The 23832-nt window shown below is 44.8% G+C and overlaps 1 protein-coding gene across 5 annotated transcripts in view; it reads left to right on the top strand.

The window, feature by feature from the left end:
• atf7ip (activating transcription factor 7 interacting protein) overlaps window positions 1-23832 on the top strand; it is an 84375-nt gene that overhangs the window by 48958 nt on the left and 11585 nt on the right. For 2 of the 5 annotated variants that reach the window (XR_004565406.1, XM_034189113.1), the window contains exons 9-13: window positions 1360-1424; window positions 1848-2486; window positions 4102-4203; window positions 4305-4385; window positions 22069-22151. Coding sequence is in view for 4 of the 5 variants with exons in the window: in XM_034189113.1 (XP_034045004.1) it covers window positions 1360-1424; window positions 1848-2486; window positions 4102-4203; window positions 4305-4385; window positions 22069-22151 (970 nt within the window). In the remaining variant the exon portion in view is untranslated. Of the gene's footprint in view, window positions 1-1359; window positions 1425-1847; window positions 2487-4101; window positions 4204-4304; window positions 4386-7068; window positions 7074-10443; window positions 10637-10739; window positions 12199-22068; window positions 22152-23832 lie in introns of those variants that run through there. The other 3 variants (XM_034189110.1, XM_034189112.1, XM_034189114.1) reach the window with 3 other exon arrangements.

Here is a 23832-nt window from a genome sequence, read left to right on the forward strand (position 1 = left end):
GCAGCAGTCTATGATCTTTAGTATTATGTGTGGCTATAATTGGACCTTTGTATGAACGTGACAATACCGGACTGAAGCCAGTACCGAACATGACGTTGTTCAAAGTGTGAATAGATGACATTGTCCCAGATTGCTATGTGTAATTGCTGTAGGTTTGATTTAAATGTATTACAGGTAAACTAAAGAATCCTTACATCCTCCAAAAACAAAACCTTCAGAACCGTATTCCATGCCCCTTGCTCAGTTATTTTTTTAGGGACATTTATAAAGCCTAAGTTGATGAAAAGTAGCGCTAATGAGTGTTTTGAAATCAATATACTTTACACATTCCAGTTTTTATTTTGCAACTGCAAAATAATCCCGCACGGGTCTAGGTCCTGAGTCTTGTGACGTTCTACAATGTGAAGCCTGAACGTTACCTCAGACAGTGCAGCGTAGTTAAAACTGCACCTCTCCTCTCAACAGCATGCTGCGTCGGCAGGCAGTAGAGCCTCAGCCTGAGGTGGTGGTGCCCTCTGTTGGTAAGACTCATGCAGTGTATTTCAAGAGGAGAGAGGAAAATGAAGAGGAGGAAGCGCAGAAGAAAGTTGTTGTGGGCGCCGTTACCACAGCAAAAAGACTGGCAGAATACAGTGAAGGAAAGCGCAGAGGAGACATTAACCTGCGCGCAATCAACTCCCATTTGGAGCGAGCGCTGTACGAGAACAGCAAGAAAAACCGAGGGAAAGCCAGAGCTGAGCGCTATGCCTCTTACCTATTCCGCCACTTAGTCCCATATGACATCTACTGTGACTGGGTTTCAAAGGTTAACTATATTGGGTTATTAGGCAAGGAGGCTTTGCCCAGAAACTTAAGGAGGACAATGAGGATGTACATTGAGGCCCGATTCCCTCAACTCTCTCACCAAAACTGGAAAGACATTCGAGACTCAATCAATGAATTGCTGCGAGTGAAGAGAACGCCAGATTTTTTTCGGGAATATAATGACAAAATCCACGCAGCTACATTTTGACATTCTTGCATTACATGAACAGAAGCATACTGGGACAATTGTCACTAACCAACCATTGAAATACTTTCAAACATTTTATCACTCACTGGACTTGTATTGTCCTTGGAATTAATGAAAGTTGTTTTCTGACTGAACTGGCTATTAATACCCAGTGACTTGTAATTAACAACATGTAGAACAACATTACACAAGAAACTGTGAACTATGTAAATCGTGTACCATATTCAAAGATGACAGTATGGAATAAAGCGGAATATCGGCACCCTGTGATTTTTAATACCTCCTCTTCAAGTGTTGTATCGACGTGGACATAAAGAAGTCTAAGCTTAAGCAATCTTTCTAAACAGGCCAGTCCGGACTACTGTGGAGGTAAAGCAGACTCCATCATCTCTTTCTTCATGCAGCACAGCTGGTGAGTACCAGAACATCTGTTGTATTCCCTGTAGTGTTAAGATAAAGTAGCAACCAGTGACAGCCAATGAAGCCATGGGCCAAGTTTTTGCACATGATGTTAGCGTGTTTGTGATACAGGTGCCATCTGAATGGTTCCCACAGTGCCAAGAAATGGGTTTTACTATAGGCAACAAAAATATAAATGCAACACTTTTAATTTTCATGCATTTATGTAAAAGCTCTCAATTTTTGTTCTGTACTCACAAAAGCCTTATTTCTCATATTTTGTGTATAAATTTACTAAAATACTTCACATTTGCTGAAATAATCCATCCACCTGCTGGGTGTGACATGTCAACATGCAGATAAAACAGCATGAATAACTGTGAACTGAACTGGGAACTGTGTCTGAAAAGGCTACTTTTTTCTTCATTAAATCCAGCCTCCTCGATCCCACCCTCGACATCCACTTCTACAGCCACCGTGGTTCCGCAGACCCCCATCCTCCAGCTGATTAGTTCAACCTCCAGTGCAGCCTCTACTTTGCCTGCTGGCATCACTACCCAGAGTCCAACTGGCACTCTGGTGCTGAAGACTGCCCCTGGGAGTAGTATGGTGGCTGCAGGACAGCCTCTCCTCATTCAGCTGCCTTTATCTATGACCAGTGGCCAAACGGGAACCTTGGTCAACATCCCCGTCTCGTCTTTATCTGCTGCCAGCTCACTTACCAAGGCCAAAACCACTGCGTCCACCACCACTTTTATACTCAAGCCTGCGCCAGCCACCACCACTGCAACCGTTTCTGCCCCAGCTACTGCTGTTGTCCCAGCCCTCCAAGCCTCTACTGGTCAGGTGACCTCTACCCAGATCTCCGTTGCCCGGGCTGTGTATCAGGGTGGTGCTGGAGGGATAACAACTCCCAATGCTGGGGTATCTGTGACTTCTGCCAGGACTCCAGCCCAGTCCGTTTCTGTAGCTGGAGCAATATCCTCAGCATCTTCACCTGCAACTTCTGGTCCGGCAGCAACAGGTTCTACTGCTCCAGGGCCGCCACAAGGGACTTCACTGACATCAAAGACAGGTGGGCGTGCTGTGGTTGATATATTTGAAGCTGTTGTGTTTTTAAAGAGGGTGATCACTCCTTATCAGATTTGTTAGTCAGCATGTTTTTTTTTTTTTTGTAATCATTGCATTTTTTTTTACCTTTAGCTTACTCTGGAGCACACAGTTTACATCGCAGACTGTTGTAAGTTCACATATAGCAGTCCTATGGAGATGCCTTTCAGCACACAAAAGGGTAAAGGTCAAGGTCACAGGAAGGTCAAACACATAATTCACAAAACAAATTTCCTGGTTGCAATTTTTGAAATTTTGCCTCCAAACTTCAGAGGATGATAGTAGGTGGTCTGGCACATAAGCCATTACCTGGGATAAGCATTCAACCTTGACCTTACATTGGACAACGTACAATTAGGTCCAATGTTGTGTAATACACCAAATGAAAGAGAGGGTTCATAATATATCAACAGTTTTACATTATAGCATAATTTCATGATGTTATGATGAGAAAATGTGCAAAATTTTAGTTTTAAGGGTGTGAAAAAGCATGTAAATCATCTTTGATCGTCTTAACAGTGGAGAAGTAGACACTTGAGGAAGACTGCTTTTGGCGTGTGAAAAATGTAAGGTCAGAGGTCAAAGTCACAGGAAGGACAAACACTGAAATCACCCCCCTAAAAAAACCTTTCCTGGAAGCAGGTTGTGCTTTTTTGCCTCCACATTTTGCATGAATATGGTGGTGAATGGTCTTGCCCATAACCCATGGCCTGGGATAAGCAATTGACCTTGACCTTTGGTTTACCTGTAGGTCAAAGATGACCTACAAGTAGGTCAAATTTTATATTTGAGTAAAACATGTTGTGTAATACACCAAATTATAGGGCTTGATGAGAGGATTCCGAACATATCAAAGGTTTTGCATTATGATGTGATTTGGTGATGTTATGATGAGGAAAAGGTTCAAAATTGTGATATTTAAAGGTGTGAAAAAGCAATGCAAATCATTTGGGCAGTCTTCAAAATGGACATGTAGAAACTTGAATTAAATGTCTCTTGACATGCAAAAAAAATTGAGGTCAAGATCAAGGTCACAATATGGTCAAAGAAATGAACATTCCTGAAGGCATTTTCTAGTATTTTTGCATCCAAATATCAGGTATTATAGGGGTTGGCCTTGCAAAACTGCCATTGCCTCAGAAAAGCAAATGACGTTGACCTTCAGGGCTTGTCGTCAGGTCACATATGACATACACGTAGGTCAAATTTAATTTCTGAGTGAAACATGTCATGTGGTAGATCAAATGAAAGGCCTAAAAGGTGAGTGCTTTCCAAAGATATCATGATTGCTCATGTGTGACATCGAGTGACGTTATGATGGAAAAACTGGGTCAAATTACAACATTAAAAGATGTGGTGAAGGCAGTTCTTTTCATGATATTGTCTTCGAAATGCACCCATGGACACTTGGGGAATATCTTCTATTGACACACAATGTGATTGTCTAAAGAGCTTGTCAGCCCTCTTCATGGTCGTCGTTTCACGTGGTTATTTGTCATGTTCACCAAGATAACAGTCACCCTCAGGGTGACAGTTCTCACTGGATTTTTCTCTTGATCAAATGTTTGTTCTGTTCTTAGACAACCAAGCTACAGGATCCACTTCCTCCAAAGTAGCTGCTCCTGCAGTACGGCCCAAAGGCTCCGTCATTGATCTCACTGAGGATGATGACGATGTGCAAGGTAGGGCTGCAGTCCATTAGTTTAAGATATTTGATAAAATCGAGTGTATGGTTTTTTTTAAAATAAATATCTGAAATACATTTATTGTTTCTATTCTGCAGTGACAGGAGTACAGAATGCCACTATTCCACCTCCCTCAGCTCCCCAGCGCCCTCACCCTGTCATCAACATTTCTAACAACAGTAAGACAACACAATTATGTTGAGCACATGAAAATGTAGCATTTGTCAATGCAGGCAATCTGTGCCATCTCTGCCGTCTGAACGATTCGGGATTATTGTTACTATATTTATTTACTTTATTTCAGTTTTGTTTTTAACTGCTAATTTCAGAATCTGATCTGAATTACCGTCATGAAATAATAGTTTGTTTGCTGTAATATATTTGGATTGCTACTGTCATTTATTATCCAAGGCCATCAAAATATGGGCATTGGGTAAATGGACTGCATTTATACGAGGTCTGTTAGAAAAGTATCCGACCTTTTTATTTTTTTCAAAAACCATATGGATTTGAATCACGTGTGATTGCATCAGCCAAGCTTGAACCTTCGTGCGCATGCGTGAGTTTTTTCACGCCTGTCGGTTGCGTCATTCGCCTGTGAGCAGGCTTTGAGTGAGGTGTGGTCCACCCCTCTCGTCTATTTTTTATTGCAAATAAATGTCTGAACGATTTGGAGCTTTGCTGCATCAGTTTTTTTCCAGAAACTGTGAGAGACCTCCATGTGGACACCGTTCGGAAAATTAATATGGCTTTCAGGGACGATTTTATGGGGATTACACAGATTAAGGAGTGATCCAGACGGTTTAAAGACCGCCCACAACTGCTGAGAGCGCGGCGGGCTCCCAGCCCCCATCGACAGGCTGACACCCCGCTGGAACAACCAGATCATTTCCAACGTGAAGGCTTTGTTGATCCGGGACCTCGTCTGACTTTCACAAAAAGGCTGAAGATGTGGACATCAGCACTTTTTCGGTATATTCCACCGTTACAGGAGTTTTTTTCATGGAAAGAAAAGCGTAGGGACGCGCCACAAAGTCGTTCATTACGCGGGACAAAACCACCTCGGTGTTGGTCTCACAGGACGGCTTAAAGGTGGATTTCAGATGGATTCCGGTTGCTTTTCAGTTGTGTGATTATCCGATTGTGATTGTGCATGAGCTGGACCTGCCCCAACATGTCCTGGAAGGCTTCATCACAGCGTTGCTTTGCGCCATGCAGCTCCACCGCGACGCGCGGAATTCCTCCGTACGTCTGTCTCAGTGTGCTGAAAAAATGCTGATGTCCACTCTTTTCACAATTCCTGTGCTAGTCAGACGACATACCGGATCAAGACAGCGTCCAGTTTAGAAATGAACGGCACATTCCACTGTTACAGGAGTTTTTGTCATGGAAAGAGGAGCGGAGGGACGCTCCACGGAACCGTTCATTACGTGGGACAAAACCACCTCAGTGTTGGTCTCACAGGATGGCTTAAAGGTGTATTTCAGACGGCTGTCGGTTGCTTTTCAGTCGTGTGATTATCCGATTGTGATTGTGCATGAGCTGGACCTGCCCCAACATGTCCTGGAAGGCTTCATCACGGCGTTGCTTTGCGCCATGCACCTCCACCGCGACGCGCGGTGGAGCCGCTCCTCTTTCCATGACAAAAACTCCTGTAACAGTGGAATGTGCCAGTTTATTTCTAAACTGGACGCTGTCTTGATCCGGTATGTCGTCTGACTAGCACAGGAATTGTGAAAAGAGTGGACATCAGCATTTTTTCGGCACATTGAGACAGACGTGCGGAGGAATTCTGTGCGTCGCGGTGGAAGTTCATGCATCCGGACACGCACACCCACCTGCAGACACCGTTAAAATATTGTTTATGATTGATTGAGTTTATTCTGCAATATCAATATAAACACACAGAGGTGAATGTATCAGTGATACACGGATAACTCAATACAGCGCAATAGCATAAACGCTTATTTCCATTGTGCTTCCTGTGAAATTATCACGTGACAAAATAGAGGGAGTTTGATTGAACATGTACAAATTGTACATAAGACAATATGATCTTAATAATTAATGTAAATAACTAAATATATATATATAGTATGGAATTAATCCAGTATGTAATTAACAACTTTACCTAATATCTGTAGTTTCTCCAAAAATATTAGCGCTATCAACGGCAAATGGTAGATGTCCCTAGTGTCATACATGGAGAGGTTTTGGTTTTTTCTGCATTCTGCTGCAAGGAGGTGCTTTGAATTTTTACACACCTACAAACAGAGATGGTGGCAGAAGACATCAAAAGCAATGGCCTTTTCACTCATGGTAACAACAACATGGCTCTTAACTAAACTGACTAAACCAATTGAACTACAAAAATGCAATAAATCAATAACACTAACACTGTTAAATTTACATGAACCACAATAACAGTATTTAAAACCCTGAACTCCCATGGTGCATTGCAGCACAATGTCCATTGTTTTCTGGTTAGCTAAAATTGCTAATGCTGCGTTTACACATAACAAGCCATGAATGCCATGAAGTATACATTCTTGGCGGCTGATAACGAATGTGATGATTTGGGGCAGGGGCGTCAGTTGTCCTTAGGAACTGTTGTGTCCTCTTACCACGCATTACGATTAATGGCATGTGGTGAATTATTACGCACAGTCAAAAATATTGTCCCGGGCTGTTGCGTGTTGTTATGCGCAACAGCGCATCATTACGTTCTGTCAGTAATCTGTCAGGAATGTTGCGAATTTTGCGAATTGTCTCCACCCCCATTTTCATCCTATCATCAGCTACTGAAGAGTTCGCATCACCCCAGACTGCTCCTCAATGCTCAGGTGAATGAATCCACAGCAGAAGAACTACTTTGTGATTGCATGCTTAGTTGGGCTCTGTGCCATGGAGTTGCGCAGAAAGGAGGAGGAGGAAACGGAGAGAGCCAGACTGGAGGAAGCTCAGACTCGTCCCCCCGGTCATTAGGCACAACAGCGGGTGGAACACCTGCAAGAGTGTCCAGAGGAGCATCAGCAGGAAGTGTGGAAAGACACTTGGTCGACCTGGCATCACTGTCTCTCTTTGGCATACTGCAGCAATGAAACTGAATGCGGTGCAGCAGGGTTTAATTGTGCGCACGTGAGAGAAAACAGTGATTCATAGTGGCGTGCACTGAAATGTGACACCGCGTTACAATTCGTGTCAAAACTTGACAGTTTCTGTGTCAGTTTGTAACAACGCATGACAGTATGGGCTGGAAGAACCATCACAGGAACCACCACGAATGCTGTCATGCTCTATTAAGGATCACCACTAATCACCACCTATCAACATGCTCACTTGCAAACTCCACGGCATGAGGTGAAATGAGGGTGGTGCGTGACATTCATGGAAGATTTTTTTGACAGCCAAAAATAAGCTCCACAAATATCACATTTGTCACGCACTGACACGCATTGTTCAGAAACCTATTCAGATGCATTAAGTCATGGTAAGAATGTCAGGAATGTGCCACTAATTACAGAAAAATGACATTCGTAACATGTCCTGCCAGTGTGTAAATGCAGCATAATTCCTCCAAAAATATTAGTCCTATCAACTTTCCGTTTTTGCAGCGTTCATCCTTGACCCAAAATACATAAGCATACCAAACGGCAAATGTCAGCTCTCCCTGGTTTTTGCATAATCTAAGCCACACACACACACATGTACACAGAGGCCACTTGGCCATTATAAAATATATAATATATACTTTGCACTGGGGTACCAATTAAACAACTGTGTGCAAATTATAAAGATACTGCATTATATTTAAAATTTGCGGTTTATATTTGCATTCTAAGTTATAAACATGCTTTATTTTCACAGTTAAAAAAAACAACTTTTTTCTATTTGGATTTTATGTTTTTGTGTGAATTTAGATTAATTGTGTTAACGATCAGAGTTTTCAGTTACTCAGAGCTATGTGCAATACGGTCAGGCATCTTGTGCATGTGTCTTTCAGTCATTTTGCATAAACTTGTACTCATTGCTCTCATTGTAAAAAAAATAAATAAATAAATAAATAAATAAAATAAAAAGAAACAAAAAAGGCAATGTACTGTTTCGGCACTCTGGCAAAATAATTTCCTTCGGGATTAATAAAGTTCTTATTCTTAATACAGTATGTGAGAGTAAAAGAAAAACTGTAAAGTTACACAGGTGAGGTTGTGCTGAAAACAGTGACACCAAACAAGGCAAAGTAAATTGTTTTGGTTTTACCTTCATAATTTACCTTAAAAAGTTATCAAAAACAGTCATTTATACCCTGGGCCCCACAGGGTTAAATACGAGGCCTATCAGAAAAGTATCCTACCTTTTTATTTTTAAAAAAACTATATGGATTTGAAAGACGTGCGATTACACCAATCATGCTTGAACCCTCGTGCGCATGCGTGAGTTTTTTCACGCGTCGGTGACGTCATTTCCCTGTGGGCAGGCCTTGAGTGAGATGTGGTCCCGCCCTCTCGGCTGAATTCCTTTGTTTCACACGCTGCTCGAGACTGCGCGCGTTGCTTTATCAAAATTTTTTCTGGACCTGTGAGGAATATCCGAGTGGACACTATTCGAGAAATTAAGATGGTTTTCGGTGAAACGATTAACGGCTGATGAGAGATTATGGGGTGTTTCTGTCGCTGTAAGGACTTCCCACAGAGCGGGACGTCGTGCAGCGCTTCCAGGCGCCGTTGTCGGCCTGTTTCGACCTGAAAACATTCTAATTTAAGGCTTAATTCACCCAGGACGTCGTGAGAGAACAGAGAAGATTCAGAAGAGGCCGGCATGAGGACTTTCTGCGGACATTCCACTGTTTAAGGACATTTTGTAATGAAAGACGTGCGCGCAAATTCGCCATCTGTGTGCGCCGCGACAGGAAAAACACCTCTGTGTTGAAAACCATTTGTAAAATTCAGGCGGCTTTTGGTGGCTTTCAACAAGTGAGTAACTGAGAAATTGTTTAACAGCTTGGGCATGTTCCAACTTGCCCGTTAAGTTTTCCAACGGAGGTGTTTTTCCTGTCGCGACCCCCCGCGGTCGGGTCCGGCCCGACATGCGACTCTGCCTGCACGTTCTTTCATTACAAAATGTCCGTTAACAATGGAATGTCCGAATAAACTCCTCATGCCGACTTCTTCTGAAAGTTCTCTGTTCTCTGACGACTTACTGGGTCAACAGAGCCTGAAATGTGGAAGTTTTCAACTTGAAACGGCGAGACGCTGCCGCCTCGAAGCGCAGATCGCCGTCAGGCGCCGTGGGCCGTCCTTACGGCAACACTACGAGACCAAAATCTCTCATCAGCCGTTAAAATTTTTACCGAAAACCAGCTGAATTTATCGAATGGTGTCCACTCAGTTGTGCCTTACAGTTTTGAAAAAATTTTGATCAAACAAAGCAGCAGTCTCTGAGCCATTCCTAAACAATGAAAAAATCGACGAGAGGGTGGGCGACTCCTCACTCAAAGACTGCCCACAGGCGAATGACGTAACCAACAGGCGTGAAAAAACTCTCGCATGCCCACGAGGGTTCAAGCATGTCTGATGTAATCACACGTGATTCAAATCCATATGGTTTTTGAAAAAAATAATAAGGGCGGATACTTTTCTAATAGACCTCGTACATTATAATTGTCAGTTATTCTTACCGAGGTTTTCCAGAGGCCACAGGTTTAATTCAGGTGTTTCAACACAGACGTTAAATTTCCACCAATATTTAATACATGCAAGTAGAGTAGGCAGAGTGGCAGGAATCATTTTGTGAGGTTGATCCAAGATCCGCAGTAATTATTGATTCCTGTGGTATTTCATTTCAATTGGATTTCCATTGTTTTGCTGATGATCTGCAATTCTAATCAATTACATTTGTTTTGCAAATCTGATGGGTTAATTGTGTGAGATTTCCGACCATAAATTATAGTGTTGACAGTGGCAAAATATTCCACTGTTTCACATTTGATGTCTTACACCACGCCTTGACTGTGTTGCTAGGCAGATGTCAACAATGGCGTTGTCAGCTGAGAGTGAGAGAAACTGGTGGAGCGATGACAATGCAGAAATGGGCGAATTTAATCTATCATACGAAAGTATTGATGTGGATTCTGATACAGAATTACTCAATGCAGTTGACCAGATGGAGAAATCTGTGGGTCTGCTCACAGAATTTCCAGTTTGGCATGAAGACGCTGTTGCTACAGTAAGCTTTGGCGAGCAGAGCATGGCCTTTGACAACGATTCGGAAAGTGGCCAGGTGGAGAAGCATCTTGTCATCGGCCAGGAGAACACCCAGGTCACCAGAAGGTTTCCCCTGCTCAGCCCGACCGATCTAGAGCAGCTGGAAGGCTCTGCCCAAAGCAAAGATACAACTAAGCAAACGAAGTGGGGTGTTCAGCTATTTCGTCGTAAGTTCACTGAAATTAAGCAAAATAAAGGCTCACAAAATGTATGGCAAAAAAAAATAATTACACATAAATCATAACTTTTTTTTTTTTTTTTAATTCATAGAGTGGCTGGTGGAAAATGGGAAAGATGGCCATTTTGAATCCCTACCTGAGTCCTCCCTTGCTGAATCCTTAAGAGAATTTTATGCCTCAGCTAGAAATAAAGATGGAAATCTTTATTCGAAAAACACATACATTGGGATAAGGGCTTCCATCAACAGGCATCTTAGGGGCGCACCATTCCATAAGGCAGTCTCTATTGTTAATGGAGAAGCTTTCCACCAGGCTAACTCAATGTTTAGTGCCATGCTGAAGCGGTTGAAACGTGAAGGCCTTGATACCACCAAACATCATGATCCCATTAGTGAGTCTGATTTCCACAAACTACAGGTTTCAGATGTATTCAGCACTGACAATCCCAAAGGTCTGCAAAGAAAAGTGTGGTTTGATATCACTTTAAGTTTTGCACGGCGTGGGAGAGAAAACCTGAGGGAACTCAAATCAGATGTTTTCAACTTTAAAGTGGATGGGTCTGGGAGGAGTTACGTTGAAATGCGTTGCAATGAGGCAACCAAAAATCACCAAGGTGACAACCTCAAAGATGATGATTTTGAAAGCAAGCCCAGGATGTATGCAATTGAAAATTCTTCACGTTGCCCAGTACAGTCACTGAAGAAATATCTTGAGAAGAGAAATCCAGCAAATAATGTATTTTTTCAGAAAGCCAAAGCAAAGATAAACACTGAAGATGAAGATACCTGGTACACAACACGCCCAGTGGGAGAGAAAACCCTTCACAACTTCATGAAGACCATTTCCATTAAAGCTGGCCTTAGAAAAGTCTATACCAACCACTGTGTGAAAGCTACAACCATCACAAGACTAGCTCAGGCAAAGGAAATTATGAGGATTTCAGGTCATCGAAATGAGCTGAGTATCTGCAGTTACAATTCTAATTCTTCTGAGGAACAGAAGAGAATGTATAGTGCTCTACTCCATGGGCAGGAAAACACTACTTTCCCAAACCAGCCATCAAGTCCCCACACATATTTATTTTTTCTCAAATAATTATAAACAGCTGCAATTCCTACCCTTTGAGAACATTGTGATAAGGACCTATGTACATATTATTGGATGTTAACATTTTTAAACATTCTTGTAAAAAATCTTCTTCTAAAAAATTATTTCATTTGTGTGAATTAATTTCCCAGATGTTGTCATTGACCTGTTCACATGTACTGAGGTATATGATGGATGTAGATGTAAGGTAATTTGTACTTATGTTCATAAAGTATGGATGCCCTTGTGTTCCTCAGAGTCCTCAGAGGCAATTAAAACGGTGTGGGGAGAACAACGTGCTCTTGCTTGTCTTGATTTCTGGCTAAACTGAACTTCTGTTGATGGGTTTCCTCTATTGAAATCTCACTTTCCTGTCACTAAATTCCATGTTTACTCTCATGTTTACTAACGGTGATTATTTGATGACTCGGGACCAGGAATCTAGCAATATCCCTAAAACTATGGCCTGCATAACAGTTTTAATGAACTATATTACTATGTGGGTTTAGATGTTTCCTTAAGTGGTGAAGCGGTCTTTCGCTGAAAACACAAATCCAGGTCGAATTACTTAGAGAAAAATAAACCGTGCAAACGATGGAATTGGAATAGAATGGGAATAACCCCCTTGTGTCTGATTTGTAAAGTTAATGTTGGATTTTATGGTTGCTCCACGTATGCCATTGGCTATGAATGATGGTTCTGAAATATATAAACTTGGAGCCTGTCTACCTGCTGTTAAGAGCTGGTTATCAGCAAATTCCCTGCTCCTTAACTCAACCAAGACAGAAATGATCATTATTGGACCAGCAAGACAGAGTCACCTTTATGATATTTTTACTGTCTTTGGATGATTGTGTTATTCATTGCAAAGACAAAGTTAAAAATCTTGGTGTGTTTTTGAGTAAACACTTTGAGTCTCATATTAAGTGTTGTGTGGGCTGCCAGAAGAGGAGGTACTGCTGGCGCCCTGCCTGAAGTGCGGGCTTCAGGCACGAGAGGGCGCTGCCGCCTCAGGAACAAGCCGTGGTGACAGCTGTCACCCATCATCTGTGACAGCTGTCACTAATCAACACATCTGGTATAAAAGCAGGAAGACACCTCCACCAAACTGCCGAGATATCATCTTCATCTGGAGGAAATATCCTCAGCCTTTTGTAAATCTGTTGATTGTGAGTGTTTGCAGGAGAACGGGTCGTTTTTGAGGAGGCTGTGCAAGACGGCGCTCCTTTTCAGCTGAGACCGCTGCAACGCGCTGAGTGAGAGGTGGAGGTGGCATTCCCACCAGTGTTACTGGGTGTTCACACACCCACCCTTTGACTGTCCTTTGCTTTCTGCCAGCAGTACCAGATCCGACACGCCGGGAAGGTGGCCACCTGGGGACTCCGGGACTTGGCGGCTCCAGTATTCCTCGGGTTCAGGTGGCGGTGGAATTCGTGTGGTTCCGGTTCGTTTCCAGACGGGCGTCTCCTATCGTCGAGCCTGCCCACACGACACCTTTTGTTAATTGACTGTTGCACATTCTGATTCTGCTGTGTTTGGTTGTGACATTCACACCAGTAAAGTGTTATAATTTGACTCCTTCCATTGTCCGTTCATTTATGCCCCCTGTTGTGGGTCCGTGTCACTACACTTTCCCAACAGGATATCTCGGCCAGCGTCATGGACTCCGAGGGGCGTCACCAGGTTGTTGAACAACCAATGGGAGAGCAGGGAGCGCAGGCATCTGCAGGAGGCGTGATTGGTGAGCTACAGCATATTCTCACCGCCTTTACGGCTCGAATGGATCAAATAGCCGAGCAAAACATCCTCCTGAACCGCAGGGTGGAGGCTCTCTCGGCGCAAGTGGCGGCGAGCGCTCAGGGCGCTGCTGTAGCTCCTCCTCCTGTCGATCCTGTGCTAGATATTAATGTTCCAGTGGTGGTCCAACAACCCCTCCCACCATCCCCTGAAGCATACATAAGCCCTCCTGAGCCGTACGGAGGTTGTGTGGAGATGTGCGCGGACTTTCTTATGCAGTGTTCGCTCGTCTTCGCGCAACGTCCCGTCATGTACGCGTCAGACACAAGCAAAATAGCTTATGTGATCACTCTGCTTCGGGGAGAGGCACGCGCTTGGGCTACAGCGCTTTGGGAGCAAAATTCACGGCTCCTTCACACGTACACTGGGTTTGTGAGGGAGTTCAGAACTGTGTTTGATCACCCTAACGGGAGAGACCGCTTCAACTGTGCTGCTGTCGATGAGACAGGGACGCCGGAGCGCAGCCGCTTATGCAGTCGACTTCCGCATCGCGGCTGCGAGGTCCGGCTGGAATAACGCTGCGCTCCGCGCCGCCTTTGTAAACGGACTGTCGTCAGTCCTAAAGGAGCACCTAGTGGCCAAGGATGAACCGCGGGAATTAGATGGGCTTATTGATCTCGTTATACGGTTAGACAATCGGTTGGAGGAACGCCGTCGGGAACGAGACGAAGGGCGTGGCCGGGCGCACGCCGTCCCTCTTCCTTCCGGGTCCGAGAAGGGGCCGCCCTTCCCACGCTCCCTGGCCTCTACGTCCCGTGGGGCGACAGCTCCCCCTGCTGACGAAGCTATGGACACGAGCAGGGCCACATTTAGACCACCTAATAGACAGAGGAGGTTTCCACGCGGGGCGTGTTTTGTTTGTGGCTCAATGGAGCATCAATTGAGCGATTGCCCCGAACGGTTAAACACCAACGCCCGCCCCTAGAGACTGGGCTTAGGGTGGGCCAAAAACTTCACGTGGGACACACACATATTGCCGCACGACTCCCAGTTACAATCCTTAGTGGGGATTTAACCTTTCAGGCCCCAGCACTGGTAGACACAGGGTCAGAAGGGAATCTGTTGGACAGCAGATGGGCCAGGGAGGTAGGGCTCCCTCTGGTGGCGCTACCTACACCATTGCAGGTGCGAGCACTAGATGGCTCCCTGCTCCCTTTACTCACACACAAGACACCACCAGTAACTCTGGTAGTGTCAGGGAATCATAGGGAGGAGATTGAGTTTTTTGTGACTCCTTCTACCTCCCGTGTGATTCTGGGGTTCCCCTGGATGTTGAAACACAATCCCCGGATTGATTGGCCGTCCGGGGTGGTGGTACAGTGGAGCGAAACCTGCCATCGGAGGTGTTTGGGATCCTCGGTTCCTCCCGGTTCCCAGGCGAAGGAGCAGGTCCAAGTACCCCCCAATCTGTCGGCGGTGCCGGTTGAGTACCACGATCTTGATGACATTTTTAGCATGGATCGGGCACTCACTCTTCCCCCGCACCGTCCATATGATTGTGCCATCGATTTGTTGCCAGGCGTGGAGTTCCCGTCCAGCAGGCTGTACAACCTCTCCCGACCTGAGCGCGAATCGATGGAGACCTACATCCGGGACTCCTTAGCTGCCGGGCTGATCCGTAACTCCACCTCTCCGATGGGAGCGGGTTTCTTTTTCGTGGGAAAAAAAGATGGCGGTCTTCGTCCATGCATTGATTATCGAGGGCTGAACGAGATCACGGTTCGCAACCGATACCCGTTGCCTTTGTTGGATTCAGTGTTCACCCCCCTGCATGGAGCCAAAATCTTCACAAAGTTGGATCTTAGGAACGCATACCACCTAGTTCGGATCCGGAAGGGAGACGAATGGAAGACGGCATTTAACACCCCGTTAGGTCATTTTGAGTACCTGGTCATGCCGTTCGGCCTCACTAACGCCCCCGCGACGTTCCAAGCTTTGGTTAATGACGTCTTGCGGGACTTCCTGCACCGGTTCGTCTTCGTATATCTGGATGATATACTCATCTTTTCTCCGGACCCTGAGACCCATGTGCGGCATGTACGTCAGGTCCTGCAGCGGTTGTTGGAGAACCGGTTGTTTGTGAAGGGCGAGAAGTGTGAGTTTCACCGCGCTTCTTTGTCCTTCCTGGGGTTTATCATCTCCTCCAACTCCGTCGCCCCGGATCCGGCCAAGGTCGCAGCGGTGAGAGACTGGCCCCAACCGACAAGCCGTAGGAAGCTGCAACAGTTCCTCGGCTTCGCAACTTTCTACAGGAGGTTCATTAAGGGGTATAGTCAGGTTGTTAGCCCCCTGACGGCCCTGACCTCACCAAAAGTTCCCTTCACCTGGTCGGATCGGTGCGAAGCCGCGTTTAGGGAGTTGAAACGCCGGTTCTCGACTGCACCGGTCTTGGTGCAGCCCGATCCTGGTCGCCAGTTCGTGGTTGAAGTGGACGCCTCTGACTCGGGGATAGGAGCCGTGCTATCCCAGAGCGGAGAAACCGATAAGGTTCTTCACCCGTGTGCCTATTTTTCCCGCAGGTTGACCCCAGCAGAGCGGAACTATGACGTGGGCAATCGAGAGCTCCTTGAGGAGTGGAGACACCTGCTGGAGGGAGCGTCAGTGCCTTTCACGGTTTTCACTGACCACCGGAACCTGGAGTATATCAGGACCGCCAAGCGACTGAACCCCAGGCAAGCCCGCTGGTCACTGTTTTTCGGCCGTTTTGACTTCCGGATCACCTACCGCCCCGGGACCAAAAACCAAAGATCGGATGCCCTGTCCCGGGTGCATGAACAGGAAGTCAAGACCGAGCTGTCGGATCCACCGGAACCCATTCTCCCGGAGTCCACTATCGTGGCTGCTCTGACCTGGGACGTGGAGAAGACCGTCCGGGAGGCCCTGGCACGGAGCCTGGATCCTGGAACAGGACCGACGAACAGATTATACGTCCCACCAGAGGCCAGGGCTGCCGTCCTGGACTTCTGTCACGGGTCCAAACTCTCCTGCCACCCAGGGGTGCGTAGGACCGTGGCAGTGGTCCGGCAGCGCTTCTGGTGGGCGTCCCTGGAGACTGATGTCCGGGCTTACATCCAGGCCTGCACCACCTGCGCCAGGGGCAAGGCTGACCACCAGAAGGCACAGGGACTTCTACAGCCACTTCCTGTGCCTCACCGCCCCTGGTCCCACATCGGTCTGGATTTTGTCACAGGCCTCCCGCCGTCCCGGGGGCACACCACCATCCTCACGATAGTGGACCGTTTCTCCAAGGCGGCCCACTTCGTGGCCCTCCCGAAGCTCCCGTCGGCCCAGGAGACGACGGATCTCCTCGTCCACCATGTTGTCCGGCTGCATGGGATACCAACAGACATCGTTTCGGATCGCGGTCCCCAGTTCTCCTCGCAGGTGTGGAGAAGTTTCTGCCGGGAACTGGGGGCCACTGTAAGCCTCTCGTCTGGGTATCACCCGCAGACTAACGGACAGGTCGAACGGGCCAACCAGGAGTTGGAGCAGGCCCCCAGGTGCATGACCTCCGCACACCCGACGGCTTGGAGTGAACATCTGGCCTGGATCGAGTACGCTCATAACAGCCAGGTGTCCTCTGCCACTGGCCTCTCCCCATTCGAGGTGTGTCTGGGGTACCAGCCCCCTTTGTTTCCTGTGGTGGAGGGAGAGGTCGGTGTGCCCTCGGTCCAGGCCCACCTGCGGAGATGCCGTCGGGTGTGGCGCACCGCCCGTTCGGCCTTGTTGAGGGCCTGGACGAGGGCTAAAGCCCATGCAGACCGTCGACGGTCCCCGGCCCCTACTTACCAGCCCGGGCAGGAGGTGTGGCTTTCCACCAAGGACATTCCTCTCCAGGTCAAGTCCCCCAAATTGAAGGACCGCTTCATTGGACCCTTCCCCATCCTCAAGGTCCTCAGTCCTACCGCAGTGAGGCTCCAACTCCCGGCCTCACTGCGGATCCATCCGGTCTTTCATGTCTCCAGGGTAAAACCGCATCACACCTCACCCCTCTGTGCACCCGGTCCGGCGCCGCCTCCTGCCCGTATTATCGACGGGGAGCCGGCTTGGACGGTTCGCCGGCTTTTGGACGTCCGTCGAATGGGCCGGGGTTTCCAGTATTTGGTGGACTGGGAGGGGTATGGACCCGAAGAACGCTCCTGGGTGAAGAGGAGCTTCATCCTGGACCCGGCCCTCCTGGCCGATTTCTATCGTCGCCACCCGGACAAGCCTGGTCGGGCGCCAGGAGGCGCCCGTTGAGGGGGGGGTCCTGTTGTGCGGGCTGCCAGAAGAGGAGGTACTGCTGGCCCACCACCAGAAGGCGCCCTGCCTGAAGTGTGGGCTTCAGGCACGAGAGGGCGCTGCCGCCTCAGGAACAAGCCGTGGTGACAGCTGTCACCCATCATCCGTGACACCGTGTCACTAATCAACACATCTGGTATAAAAGCAGGAAGACACCTCCACCAAACTGCTGAGATATCATCTTCATCTGGAGGTAATATCCTCAGCCTTTTGTAAATCTGTTGATTGTGAGTGTTTGCAGGAGAACCGGTCGTTTTTGAGGAGGCTGTGCAAGACGGCGCTCCTTTTCAGCTGAGACCGCTGCAACGCGCTGAGTGAGAGGTGGAGGTGGCATTCCCACCAGTGTTACTGGGTGTTCACACACCCACCCTTTGACTGTCCTTTGCTTTCTGCCAGCAGTACCAGATCCGACACGCCGGGAAGGTGGCCACCTGGGGACTCCGGGACTTGGCGGCTCCAGTATTCCTCGGGTTCAGGTGGCGGTGGAAATCGTGTGGTTCCGGTTCGTTTCCAGACGGGCGTCTCCTATCGTCGAGTCTGCCCACACGACACCTTTTGTTAATTGACTGTTGCACATTCTGATTCTGCTGTGTTTGGTTGTGACATTCACACCAGTAAAGTGTTATAATTTGACTCCTTCCATTGTCCGTTCATTTACGCCCCCTGTTGTGGGTCCGTGTCACTACACTTTCCCAACATTAAGGAGGTCACTAGAATCTCCTTTTTTCATTTGAGAAACATTGCTAAGGTTAGACCTGCCTTGTCTTTTAAGGGTACTGAGATTTTAATCCACTCTTTTGTGAATTCATGATTGGATTATTATACTGGCCTTTTATCTGGTCTGCCAAAGAAGACTACTCAAGGTCTCCAAATTGTTCAAAATGCAACAGCTCGTATCCTGACCACAACTGGCAAATTTGAGCACATCACTCCATTGCTGGCCTCTCTTTATTGGCTCCCAGTTTGGGTTAGAGGAAATTTAAAAGTGCTCTTTCTTACCTACAAAATTGTTAATGGTTTAGCACCATTGTACTTATCTGACCTGGTGAAGTCGTACGTGTCTGCATGTACACTCTGCTCTCAGGATTCTGGTCTTCTGTGCGTCCCAAAGGGTCAGAAAAAGACTTGGAGAAGGAGCATTTTCCTTTTGTGCACCAACTTTGTGGAACAGCCTGGCCCTTGACAGCAGGCAGACAGGTTCTGTTGATGTATGTAAAGCCAAGTTGAAGTCCTACTTATTTACTTCTACATACAAGTCATGAGTTGTGGTGCTACAGCTATAATTCTAATTATATTAACTAATCAAATTGTAATGATGTCATAATTTTATTGTGATTTTAACTTGTTCTTGTTTATTTTGAATTGTTTGTTGTGCAGCACTTTGCAAATAAATGTATCATTGTAACTATAACTGTTTAAATGATCAGTGCATAAAATGAGCAAAATTCAACACACATACATACATACATACATACACACACACTTGAAAACGATGGTCCATTATAAACTCAATTGCCTTTTCTACAAAAATGTTTTTTAATGGCAGTTTCTGTCTGTTGCTAAAACACTGTCAGAACATTAAAATGTCAAAGACAAGTGCACCAACTGACATCCCGTTGTTTCTGAACACTATTTGGTAGAGGGAAAAACACTTCAAGAACAAGAGCGCTTATGTGCACATAGCCAATCAGTGGCCAAGATAACAATCACATGACACACACATTGATGCACACAGGTGTAGCTGACTTTCAGTTGTGCAGCATTAATTAATTCATGCAAAAAAAAAAAGAAAGAAATCAATTTAAAAAATGATTGCCATGTGATCTTAGTACTGGTAAGTACTTTTATGATTGTGGTGTTTGTGTTGTCACGGTTGTCCTAAAATAACAATATATTGTACTTTTGTTTGATATACTTTCATTTTATTTTTCACATCGTTTAAAAAAGTGGGTACAAAGAACAAGTACAATTACATGCTGGGAAGCAAAGAAACTATTTGGCTTTTGCTTGGCCCTCCCCCATCTAACGACAGAGTTCTAGAGGTAACAATTAACAGATTTACAGTAGTGTTCAGAATAATAGTAGTGCTACAACCCCTGGCAAAAATTATGGAATCACCGGCCTCGGAGGATGTTCATTCAGTTGTTTAATTTTGTGGAAAAAAGCAGATCACAGACATGACACAAAACTAAAGTCATTTCAAATGGCAACTTTCTGGCTTTAAGAAACACTAGAAGAAATCAAGAAAAAAAGATTGTGACAGTAACGGTTACTTTTTTAGACCAAGCAGAGGAAAAAAATATGGAATCACTCAATTCTGAGGAATAAATTATGGAATCACCCTGTAAATTTCCATCCCCCAAACTAAAACCTGCATCAAATCAGATCTGCTCGTTGACATTGACCCTATGCCATGACATTGATCCTATGTGTCTTTTTGCAAGGAACGTTTTCACAGTTTTTGCTCTATGGCAAGATGCATTATCACCTTGAAAAATGATTTCATCATCCCCAAACATCCTTTCAATTGTCCAAAATATCAACGTAAACTTGTGCATTTATTGATGATGTAATGACAGCCATCTCCCTAGTGCCTTTACCTGACATGCAGCCCCATATCATCAATGACTGTGGAAATTTAGATGTTCTCTTCAGGCAGTCATCTTTATAAATCTCATTGGAACGGCACCAAACAAAAGTTCCAGCATCATCACCTTGCCCAATGCAGATTTGAGATTCATCACTGAATATCACTTTCATCCAGTCATCCACAGTCCACGATTGCTTTTCCTTAGCCCATTGTAACCTTGTTTATTCTGTTTAGGTGTTAATGATGGCTTTCGTTTAGCTTTTCTGTATGTAAATCCCATTTCCTTTAGGCGGTTTCTTACAGTTCAGTCATAGACGTTGACTCCAGTTTCCTCCCATTCGTTCCTCATTTGTTTTGTTGTGCATTTTTGGATTTTTGAGACATATTGCTTTAAGTTTTCTGTCTTGACGCTTTGATGTCTTCCTTGGTCTACCAGTATGTTTGCCTTTAACAACCTTCCCATGTTTTTTGTATTTGGTCCAGAGTTTAGACACAGCTGACTGTGAACAACCAACATCTTTTGCAACATTGCATGATGATTTACTCTCTTTTAAGAGTTTGATAATCCTCTCCTTTGTTTCAACTGACATCTCTCGTGTTGGAGCCATGATTCATGTCAGTCCACTTGGTGCAACAGCTCTCCAAGGTGTGATCACTCCTTTTTAGATGCAGACTAATGAGCAGATCTGATATGATGCAGGTGTTAGTTTTGGGAATGAAAATTTACAGGGTGATTCCATAATTTTTCCCTCAGAATTGAGTGATTCCATATTTTTTTCCTCTGCTTGGTCTAAAAAAGTAACCGTTACTGACTGCCACAATCTTTTTTTCTTGATTTCTTATAGTGTTTCTTAAAGCCAGAAAGTTGCCATTTGAAATGACTTTAGTTTTGTGTCATGTGTGTGATCTGCTTTTTTTTCTACAAAATTAAACAACTCCTCCGAGGTCGGTGATTCCATAATTTTTGCCAGGGGCTGTATGTGATTATACAACAACTGTGTGGTTATACAACTAAATACTAGTTTAGTGATTCACAGGATTGCTAAAAAAGCAGTTTGAACATAATAGTTTTGAGTTTGTAGCGTCAACAGCAGATGCTGCTATTATTGTGAACACCCCCTTTTCTACTTTTTTTTATACTAATAGCCCAATTTCATAGCCTTAAGAGTGTGCATATCATGAATGCTTGGTCTTGTTGGATCTGTGAGAATCTACTGAATCTACTGGTACCTTGTTTCCCATGTAACACTAAGAAATATACTCAAAACCTGGATTAATCTTTTTAGTCACATAGCACTACTATTATTCTGAACACTACTGTATGTGTACTAATTATAATGTGAAGTGTTCATTGTTATAAAGGAAAGAATGTAGACTTGTAACATAAGGCTGTTTTATACTTTTCTTTACATATTGTGGAAGAGGAGCACAAGTACTAGATTTTGATCAGTTACAGATGAACTATGATGACAGTTGTGTCCTTTTTCTACTATCGTCCTGAATGCAACGTGGCATTTTGCACTCATAGATTAAATAAAGGTAATGGAGTAATCAAGAATATTGAAGTATGAAATGATCATTTTCCTATAAATAATTTGAGTCATCGCCAAATTATTTTGGCACTAAAATGCACACATCATAATCCTGCCATGTGCTTTTTCCTCAGGTTCTGGAGCTAGGTCATCTCCGCTGAGCAATCCCAACACTCCCAGCAATCCTCAGTTGACAGTCCATCATCGCCCCCCACTGGTAAGAATGTATAAATAAATTTCACTGAAATCCGCCCATCAAATAGTTTTTTCCACCCTAAATGTTGCCTGTTAAGGCTTTGTTCATTATTCATTTGCCCTTGAGAGAAAATTTGAACTGAGCATGCCCTCCCCAGCATATTTTCCTTCCCTGTCTCCGTCTGCACCTGTTCAGCCAATTGCAACCTTGGAGACAGCTGGAGCAGTGTTGCTTATCAAACATCCCATAACCTTCTGGAGTTGACTGATGCTTTTCCGCGTCAGTCACATGACCGAATTAAGCGGACCTAACACCCAATCCAGTGCACTCTGAGTCTCAGTTTGAAAGTGTTTTGAACTTGCAGACTTTAAACTATATACCAGTTTTTAGGTTTTGTTGATCGGCCTAGTATAACTTGAATTATGAATAATTTTTTTCAGGGCTGTGAAAACTCCGCGGATCCGCGGGATTCTGCGGATTTCATCATGGGGAGGGGGGCGGGGGTGTTAGTGTTGTACTCTTTAATCATGCGTTTTTTTTTTTTTTCTTTTTTTTTTTTTTTTACGACATCATGCAAGTTTTATAAGTCCACGGACACTGATCTGTGTGTTACAGATACAAATCAATTTCCTCGGATCCGCGGAGTTTCGAGGAGAATAAATGCCACTCAAAGCCTGGCTGTTACGACAGTTGTCGTAAAGCGGGACTGGTTGGTTGCTGCGGTGACACTGTGTGGCTCCTGTGTAAAGCTTAGCTAAACGTAGCATGTGGACATCGCAAACTTTTAGAACTTTCATGTTTTTAAAAGAAGAATTTTGCAGCATGTCTGTGTCACGGAGCGACATCAGACAGAGCGAAGATGGCGAGAAAGACGGTTTGAAAAAGTGTGATAAGGACAAGAATCCATGGAATTGTTGCTGGCTTCATGAACACACCTGAAAGATAAACGGGAAAAGCGAACTGGTAAGAATTTTTTTCTCTCTCTGGAAAATAAACATTGTGCTGTTCAAACAGTATTTCAGAAAAGATTACGTGCCTTTTTTTTCTTTTATTAATCTAGACTTTCTTTCATTGAAAAAAAAGACATTGTGGCTTTGAAGGAATTTAGGCTGCATGAATTTACACAACAATGTAAATAAGTTTTTATTAATTTCATGGGAAAAAGACACTGTGGTTTTGAGTGGATTTACAGGAATTTACACAAGAATGTGTGGCTTTTTATTATAAGGTATTTTATTGATATTTTACCCTGATTTTTAAAATATTCTACAAGCTTTAGCTGTGGTTTTTGAAATACTTTAACAGTCTTTTCAGTCTTCATGAATTTCATGTAGTTTAATTGTTCTGAGTTAATGCATAATTTGGTTTACATTTAAAAGGAAAACCATTCCAGGTCCTACTTCCACGTCATATTCTGTTACTTCAACATGATCATTGACGGTTCAAATGAAAGGTTGAATCTAGGATTATTTAAATATGCACTAATTTTGAGATTTGTTCTTCCTAGTGATGTTGAAAATGTATCGGTAGATGAAAATTTAATTTGGTTTCTGGGGCCCCACAAGTCCCTAGACCCCGGCTCCTCGGGGTCCCCAGACCCCTGCAAATTTTTCTTGGATTTCACAATTTTCATTTCACAGCCCTGTTTTTTACGCCATGCCTTTTCCTGAATATTATGGTCATTTTTGATGTGCTTGCTAGC

The sequence above is a fragment of the Thalassophryne amazonica genome, chromosome 15, assembly GCF_902500255.1.
Source record: "Thalassophryne amazonica chromosome 15, fThaAma1.1, whole genome shotgun sequence".
NCBI lineage: Eukaryota > Metazoa > Chordata > Actinopteri > Batrachoidiformes > Batrachoididae > Thalassophryne > Thalassophryne amazonica.